The sequence below is a fragment of the Fragaria vesca genome, linkage group LG7 (genome assembly GCF_000184155.1).
Source record: "Fragaria vesca subsp. vesca linkage group LG7, FraVesHawaii_1.0, whole genome shotgun sequence".
NCBI classification, from domain to species: domain Eukaryota; kingdom Viridiplantae; phylum Streptophyta; class Magnoliopsida; order Rosales; family Rosaceae; genus Fragaria; species Fragaria vesca.
Window position 1 is genome coordinate 3,233,558 of NC_020497.1, and position 9,243 is coordinate 3,242,800.

The 9,243-nt window shown below is 35.6% G+C and overlaps 2 protein-coding genes across 2 annotated transcripts; both read left to right on the forward strand.

The window, feature by feature from the left end:
- The first annotated feature begins 6,894 nt into the window (after positions 1-6,894).
- LOC101290703 lies at positions 6,895-7,419 on the forward strand. Its single transcript, XM_004308249.1, has one exon. It carries the CDS (start codon positions 6,895-6,897, stop codon positions 7,417-7,419), a length of 525 nt encoding a protein of 174 aa, XP_004308297.1.
- A 456-nt stretch (positions 7,420-7,875) lies between these two features.
- On the forward strand, positions 7,876-9,018 carry LOC101290995. The gene has a single exon (XM_004308250.1). It carries the CDS (start codon positions 7,876-7,878, stop codon positions 9,016-9,018), a length of 1,143 nt encoding a protein of 380 aa, XP_004308298.1.
- The last annotated feature ends 225 nt before the right edge of the window (positions 9,019-9,243 follow it).

The window sequence follows — 9,243 nt, forward strand, 5'->3', positions numbered from 1 at the left end:
CTCTCTCTCTCTCTCTCTCTCTCTCTCTCTCTCTCTCTCTCTCTCTCTCTCTCTCTCTCTCTCTCTCTGTTTGTCTCTTGGTTTTGATTTATCTTTGCTTTTATCTATTAGATGAGAAATTGAGCTTAGAGTTAGGGATTTTGATAAATGATATCGGTTTCTAGTTTTAGTTTCAGTTTCTGCAGTTAGCTTAGTCTAATTGAATGTAGGAATTTCATTGGGTTTTGCACAGATTGTGATTCGGGTTGTTTGAAGTGTTCAAGATGTTAATTTTATTTTGAAATTGTAGTCCAATGAGTTAATGGAGATAGATATGTAATCTGAACTCTTAGAATTGTCTATTTGATTAGTTCAAATTGATGGTAGTGAATTATGGAAGTCCTAATTTCATATAAGTATTGTGGAAACATGATGGACTCAAGGCTGTATTTTTAAAGCCGCTTTTGGATTGTGTTTTGTTTATCTGCGTTTTTAATGCTCCAGTAAGAATTAGGATGATTGGCGACATATACCCTAATATCATAAAGCCGATTTCTAAGAGAATCTGAAATCGGGATTAGGATTGTGTTTCTAGGTTTTGAAGTATTGTATACCACGAGCTAGGTTATGGGACCATATATACTGCATAAATATGAAGGGTACAACTCGTTTAAGTTTATCTAGTCAAATTCTTAGATTGTAGTCACCTCCAGCTACTGTTACTCCATTGACAGAATCATTGAGAATAAGGATTTGGTGAAGGATTTGTTACAGGTATATATATCTTTTTTATCCAAGTGATGTAGTCATTCTTTATGATATTAGGGTATATGTTTACAGGGCCTGGTGAAAGATTTTATCATTATGACATCGTTGTCATAAATTGGTATATGACAACGAAATTAGGGTATATGTTCCAACGATGTCATAATCTGCGTTTTTACCATGATCTTTGGCTTTGAGAGTTTTATATTCATTACGAACGTTCTGGTTGTTGTTTTTAGGTTTTGAGTTATCATCTTTGAATTCTGTTTAGATAATCTGTTTCTATTGGAAAACTGTGAGACTGATTAATCAGGGCTAGCCATAGAAATAACACTCCTTTGTTCAATTGGTTACTCCGATCCTTTAAATTGTAGTTTAACTGTCATGTCCCCATATCCAAGCTGTGATGCCCATAACCAACCCCTACCTTGTACAACTAGAATAGCCATCGAATAGAAGATTTACCTTCAAGTATGTTTCAGTTATGATTATGATCTCTTACTTTTGTGCAAATAATCTGATTTTGTATAACTTGTGTATACATGTGAGACCTTTATTTTGTTCAAGAAGCAAACTATCAGGAAGCTGCAAGTAAGACTCAAACTTGCTATCAATTTATCATCAATCTTTGTTGCAAGTTTTTGTTCATTAATTGGTTGCAGCATTATCTTTAGTCTTGTCAAGAAATTATACTTGGTTTGCATTTTAAGTTGTAATGTTGAAATTTTAAGTTGTTGATGTTGAAATTTGATTAAGGTCTGTTACTAAAATACAGTATATATATATATATATATATATATATATATATTATATATGTTGAGAACCAATTTGTTAGTAGTCAAGTTGAGCATAGTTAGCCTGTGCCAAATTTTCTATCTGATAATCAATCCATGATATATATCTAAGGAATATCTATAAAGGAAGATCAAAATGGGGGAAGAAATAAAGGAAGATCAAAATGGGGGAAGAAATAAAGGAAGTTAAGGAGTATCTATAAAAATTAAATTAATGATGACTTTGAACAACATAGTATTGTCACAAAATCAAGCTAAATAATTTTCATGTCTAAACTGGTCATTCCACTTATAAAAGCATAAGCCAACTTTGAGTTTACCAAACACTTTGTTACTGCTTTTGTCATTGGTAGCACTTATAAAAAGCTAGTTTACCAAACGTTCAGCTACTTTGTTTTTCAGTCACTTATTCTCAGGAATAAGTAAAAGCTGACTTTTTCTTATAAGCCCAGCTACACCAAACGTAGCCTAAATCACCTGTTCCCAAATTTGGAGAAATTTTTATGTGTCAATTATGTGCCACCAATACTTTATTGACATTTGGAATTCCACTAAATATTAGCTAACAGAAGTCTAACTCTGTTAACCTTAGATAATTTAGTTTTTTACTTAAGAAAAACGGAAAAAAGAAAAACACTCGGTCCCTCCTATTCTTCTTCAGTTCTTCTTCAAGGTCTTGTTTTTTTTTTTTTTTTCTCTTCCAATCTTCTGTCTGTCTTTTATTCCAATTGGAGAAGAGACGATGGACTGATGGCAGGGGCCGGAGATTTTCTTGGCGCAAATGGATGGGGATAGTGCGACGACGAAGCCGAGGAAGCGTTGGCCGGTATCAGTGGTGGAAGCAGCGGAGGTCGTCGGGGGATTGAATGATTTTGGAGGGGTTTGGAAGTGGAAGAGGGTGTGATATTAACGAGGTTTAGGCCTTGTTGGTTTGCAGAGAGATTGATGGCGGTGAGGTTGTAAGGACGAAGAAAAATCTGGTTTAAGATGTGTTTTTATTTCCAAATACAATGAGAATGGATTGGGTTCAGATGTCTGGTTTTGATCTATGGTCTGGGGATTAGAGTCTGCCAATGGATGGTGGCTTGTGGGCTATGCGATAGATGGTGGTGAAGAAAAAGTCTGGGTCGTGTAAAAATATTAGGGTAAAAGTTATAAATGGTCTCGTGTTTTTGGGTCATGGTTATGTTTGTCCCGGTGATTTAAAAATGTCTAATGTTGGTCGTCGTGTTTTATATGTAGACTAATTTTAGTCTAATTATAGCATTCCATCTAACACCGTTAGTGAAGTTATCACATACTGAGTTAATTTTGTCTTTTACCATTTTTTCTCAATGTTCATATGGAGGGTTCTGTTGCAATTGATCATCTTCCCCTTCCTACATGTCTTCCTCTTCAATTACACAATTCTCTTCTTCAGTCAATACATGTTCCACATTGCAAGAAGACACTCTAGTATGTTGAAATTGACTGGAAATTTGGTTAAACAAATCATCAAGGATTTGAGAGAGCAGGTCATCAGGAATCTCATCCCAATTATAATTCAATGTATCATTACCTTCAATTTGATTAAAGATCTGTAAGTACCGTGCACACTAATAAAGCTTCAATTCAATGTATCATTATATTCAATTTGATTAAATATAAGGATTTGATTAAAAAAAGAAGAAAGATCTGAAAAGAAAAAGTTTTCAATTTGTATATAGTACGAAGACGCTCATCTATAAATTTGTCCCTAGTGCCACTACTTTGTTTGAGCTTTTACATGGTCAGTTTAATTCAGCTATACATCTGATCTGATGCTAAATTGATATTATATATGATTCAAAATTCAGGTGTTCTACCTTTGTCGACAATCATAACTTAGTGTATTAGCTATTACATCTAATCACCCAAGAATACTGAGTAAATTCGAGATTGAAATTCACTGCATAGACTTTTTATAGAGATATAACTTGAACCTAAACTCAAAACCTACACTAAAGCACCTTACATAGAATTTGAACCCTCAAAATATAGCTAGTTTGCTAACTCTTTTCCAAGAAAAATAGCACAAATATAGATCACAATATTCACTAGGCCATATACAGACGACACTTTTCAGACGACATATTTTGGACGATTTTGAGTTTGTGTCGTTTGATTAATTTTTCGACCATTCAGACGACATTTGTGAAGTATAAGTCGTATGAGTGCCATGCTCTCTTCATACTTCTGGATGTTGCTCAATTTGTCTATGATATGCAAAATTTCAGACGACATATATATGCAGTGTAAAAAAGCAACATTTAGCAACTTTATGGTAATACGTCGGACAACATATAAAAGTTGTCTGTGAAAGAATGCGAAATCTACTTTTAATCCCTTTTTTATGTACTTCATCCAACAACATATTAATGTCATCTGAAACAACCATAAATCTTTGATTTATACCTCCATTTTGAACCCTTAAATTCACTTATTCAGACGACAAACAAATGACGTCTAACAAACCCATAAAATTGAGTGTACGAACCTTGTAATGTATAACCTCAGACGACATATGAAAGTGGTCTCTCTGACCCTAAAATACTCAATTTATAATTAAATATTGAGTTTGGTTACCTTTTATTGTATTTAATAAGACGACATATAAATGTCGTCTGTAGGAACCTGATATATAAGTTTGAAAAAGGGCTCAACCTATTAATCTATTCATCATACGAGGTTAATATGTCGTCTGTATGAACTTGAAATATTCAATTCATTTGAGTTTGGGAGAGGGCGCCAACCTTAATGTATTCATCGCACAACATAAAAATGTCGTCTGGACCTGAAATATTTGAATTTGGGCGCCGAAATTTTCCCTCGTTTTTCTTCAATGTGAGACGGCGATTAAATGTCGTCTAATGTTGTAAATAAGTGGTCAACATAAATTGTACATATTTTCCAAACGGAAACGCTCTTATCTCCTCCGACCAAAACTTATATTTTTGATTCGCCGGTACTCAAACTCTTGTTAAGAGTAGGAAAACAGATCTATGTAATAGTTTGGACACTTTGATAAAACGATTATGTACTTCTCCTTGTGGAAGCTATAAGAAAGTTTATGTAAATATGAAGTTGACTCTAATGATCGAGACCTATAAGTTATCGAAAATGGATAAATTTTCTTCCACATACATATTTAAGTACTGCAATTATATCCAACGGTCAGATTAGGTAAATTTTGTTTCTTGCATATAGTTGTCTTATAAAGATGTATGTTTACAAAGCATTTAGTAAACATGTTATGGCACATTAGTACGCACGTTGTGATTTAAATGACGGAAATAATTTTTTTTAAGTTTGAGTGTCAGATGTCAACATGATAGTGAATTATGGGTGTAGAACAAATTCAAGCATTTTCGATAAAGTTCGGATCTTGGTCGATGCGGTCAACGTGAATGGAATCTTGCTTAGTAACTTCAGACGACATATCTATGTTGTCTGAAAAATACTTTTAAAAGTCAACACTTTTATCTAAACGAAAACCCTCTTATCTAGACCGACTAATACTTAAAGTTGAGATTTGTCAATTCTTATACCCTCATTTAGTGTCAACGAAACTATTTTATGTGAACATTTGGACACGTTTATCGACCGATCATATCGCTCCCCATGAGGAAGAATAGGAACGTTTTATGTATAATTGAAGTTGACTAATGATCGAGACCTATAAGTTATCGAAAATGGGTAAATTTTCTTCCACATACATATTTAAGTACTACGATCATATCCAACGGTCATATTAGGTAAATTTTGTTTCTTGCATATAGTTCCTTTATAAAGATGTATGTTTACAAAGAACTTGGTAAACATGTTATAACACATTAGTACGCATGTTATGATTCAAATGACTAAAATAATTTTTTTTCAAGTTTGAGTGTCAGATGTCATCATGATAGTGAATTATGGGTGTAGAACAAAATTCATGCATTTTTGATAAAGTTCGGGTCTCGGTCGATGCAGTCAACGTTAATTGAGTCTTGCTTAATCACTTCAAATGACATATATATGTCGTGTGACCAATACTTTTCAAAATCAACACTTTGATGACCAAAACACTCGTTTTGGTTAATTTAGAATATTGGTATTAGTTGGTCAACTTAGACAATATATGTATGTTGTTTGATGAACACACCCTTTCCAATTAGCTAGGTTATAAACCCTTTGCACGGTCAACCAAGGATTATCTGATTTCATTTTCACCAAGTGTCTGAACACACCCTTTCATTTTCAGTAAGTGTCTAAAAGCATCCTCTCTCTTTTTGTTTGAAACCCATCTCTCTTTATCTCGACCTCACCATCTCTCTCGCAGTCACCATCTCTATCGACCTCACCATCTCTCTCGACCTCACCATCTTTCTCTCTGTCTCTCTCGAACACAACAACATGTTTTCTCTCTCAATAAGGTAACTCAGTCTCTTTCTTATAGAGTTAATTTTAGGGTTCTATAGAATCTGGGTTCCAATTTTTTAGGTTTTCGAATTGGGGGTTCTGAATGTGATTTTTTTAGGGTTTCGAATTGGGGGTTCAATTTGGTGTTTAATAGTTTGTTGTTCTTGTTCAGTGACAGTTTGGAGTGAAGTAAGCAAGCAGTTGAAGTGGTTATCAGTTGAAGTGGAGGTATCCAAATTGAAGTAAGCCAGTTTGCTCATTTGTTTAACTTTTTAATTAGAATTCCTGTATTTATTATTGTTTTGCTTGTGATTGTTTATCTTGTTTGTTCAAGTTGTTAATAGTTGAAGTGTTTGTTACTGATTTGAACTGAAAACACTAGACTTAAGCATGACCTCGACTTGGGTAGCTATTTCAGTCCTCTGCTCCAGTACCTAAGTGTTGTAGTTATTTTTCTGTCTTTATGTGCATGTTGTGATTGTGGTTAGTTGTGATTGTGGTTATTATGATGTTAGTACAAGTGTTTATCTTGATCCTCAATTTATTTTTAATGATTGTGATTGGTTATTAAACTAGTTATTATTCCATTTTTATGTGTTTATATAAGATGGACAAAACTTGGATGCTCGTTGATAGGAGATATTTGAGGTTTCAAACTGGGTTTAAAAATTTCCTCAAATTTGCGTTGGCAAATGCTGCCGACAAATCAAGCATACGCAGCCCTTGTATGAAGTGCTGTAATCACAGTGGATTTACCATTGCTGTCATCAAGGGCCATGTATATTTTAATGGCATCATGACCAATTACAAAAATTAGGACTGTCATGGTGAAGCTGCTGCCATAGAGGGCGATAGTGGCTGAGAGTCTGAATCAGTAGATAAGCCGGAGGATATAGAGGGTGAAGAAAATAAGGGTGAAGAAAATGAGGATGAGGAGATGTCTTGTGACTCAGATGAGTTCCTTAGGCTGGTAGAAGATGGAGATAAAGCTTTGTACCCTGGGTGTACAAAATCGACAAAATTGAACGCTCTTGTAGAAATGTTCAATTTGAAAGCAAAGCACGGAATAACTGATGGTTGTATTTCCGACTGGCTAATATTGTTTGAGTCCTTCCTTCCCGATGGGAATGAAGTACCTTGCAATATAGGTGAGGCAAAGAAAACACTAGGTTTATTGGGGATGGGGTATGAAAAAATTCATGCATGTCCAAATGATTGCATTCTATATAGAGGGGACCATCATGAAGCTGAAGTATGTCCAACATGTACTACTTCGAGGTATAAGATTAGAAAGAACAGAGTTGTGAGGGATGGGGTTGCTGCAAAGGTTTTGTGGTACTTTCCTATAATATCGAGATTCAAAAGGATGTTCCAATCTCCAAAGACAGCTAAGTCCTTGACTTGGCATGGCGATAGGAAAAAAGATGGCATGATGCGGCATCCAGCTGATTCACCGACTTGAAAATTGGTTGACACACAGTGGCCAGAATTTGGGAAAGAACCTAGGAACCTTCGATTAGCCCTTTCGTCTGATGGATTTAATCCTTATGTTGCTTTAAGCAGCAAATACTCTTATTGGCCAGTTATTCTGGTCACATATAACTTTCCTCCTTGGTTATGCATGAAGAGGAAGTTCATGATGTTGTCCTTGTTGATATCTGGACCGAAACAGCCCGGGAAAGATATCGATGTCTATCTACAACCGTGAATAGACGATTTGAAGTTACTGTGGCTGGGGGTTGAAGGTGTGTATGACTCTGTGAGAGAAGAGACCTTTACATTGAAGGCAGTCCTATTTTGGATTATAAATGACTTTCCTACGTATGGGAACCTTTCGGGTAGTGTCACCAAAATATATAATACTTGTCCTATCTGTGTTGATGAAACCAAACCCATTAGGTTGAAACATTGTAAGAAAATGGTGTTTTTGAAGAATCGTCGATTCTTGCGTAGAAATCATCCATACCGAAAGCAGGCTGCAGCATTTGACAACACGATTGAGAATGAAGTCGCCCCTGAACCATTAAGTGGAGAAGAGGTTCTGGCAAGGGTTGAAGGACTGCCTTGTGAGTTTGGAAAAACTCAAAAGCCTGCCAAGCGAGGTGATCAACCCAGACCTTGCTGGAAAAAAAAAAGCATGTTCTTTGAACTTGAATACTGGAAATATATTCCAATACGCCATATTCTTGATGTGATGCACATTGAGAAGAATTGTTGTGATGCCATAATTGGGACCCTCTTGAATATTCCTGGCAAGACAAAGGATGGAGTTGCTTGCCATTTGGACATGGTCGATATGGGCATCAAAACTGACTTGAAAGTGGTAGCTGGGGAGAAAAAGGCCAAGTTGCCTTTGGCTAGTTGGAATTTGCTGCATCATGAGAAAAAAATAGTCTGCATATCCTTTTTTGGAATGTCAGTTCCTACACGCTTTTCCTCAAATATTAGTAATTTGGTCTCCATGGAAGATTTAAAACTGGTCGGTCTTAAGTCACATGACTGCCACACAGTGATGCAGTACCTACTCCCTGTTGCATTAAGATCAGTTCTAGAGAAGCCTGTTAGGTATGCCATTATTCGGTTCTACCTATTTTTTAAGGCAATTTGTAGTAAAGTCATAGATGTTTCTAGACTTAAACAAATGCAAGCAGATCTGGTTGATACCGTTTGTTTGCTTGAAAAATTCTTCCCACCTTCATTTTTCGACATTATGATTCATCTAACAGTACATCTTGTTAGAGAAGTTGAACGGTGTGGCCCTGTGTTTTTCCGATGGATGTTCCCATTCGAGAGGTACATGAAAGTACTCAAAGGGTATGTTAAAAATCGACATTTTCCTGAGGGCTGCATGGCTAAGAAGTATATTGTTGAAGAAGCTGTAGAGTATTTAGAAGTGCGTATCCATTCTGAAGGTGGTATCACTGTGGGAATTCCATCGACAAGCAAAGCTGGAAACTACAAACAAAGTAGGCCCTTATCACGACCAACTATCACATATGTGTACAGAAAGCAGATGCATCTTGCACACCTTTGTGTCTTACAAAATACTGAAGACGTCTAGCCCTACATCAAGTAAGTGTATACATCAGCCTTTCTTATTTTTTTATATTTCAATACCTTTTAACCTTAAAGTTTTTCAGAGCTTAATGGTTTTCTTTGTTCTTCGGTCTAGGGAGCACAATAAATATTTGGAGTTGATTTACCCAAATAATGTGAAGAACAAGAAGTGGATGAGGGAAAAACATAATGCAACATTTCCAGACTGGTTAAAAGAAAGGGTAAGTGA

Bases quoted from the DNA above. Each gene is read 5' to 3' on its own strand.
- LOC101290703 (XM_004308249.1), top strand. From the start codon at position 6,895: ATGTCTTGTGACTCAGATGAGTTCCTTAGGCTGGTAGAAGATGGAGAT.
- LOC101290995 (XM_004308250.1), top strand. From the start codon at position 7,876: ATGGTGTTTTTGAAGAATCGTCGATTCTTGCGTAGAAATCATCCATAC.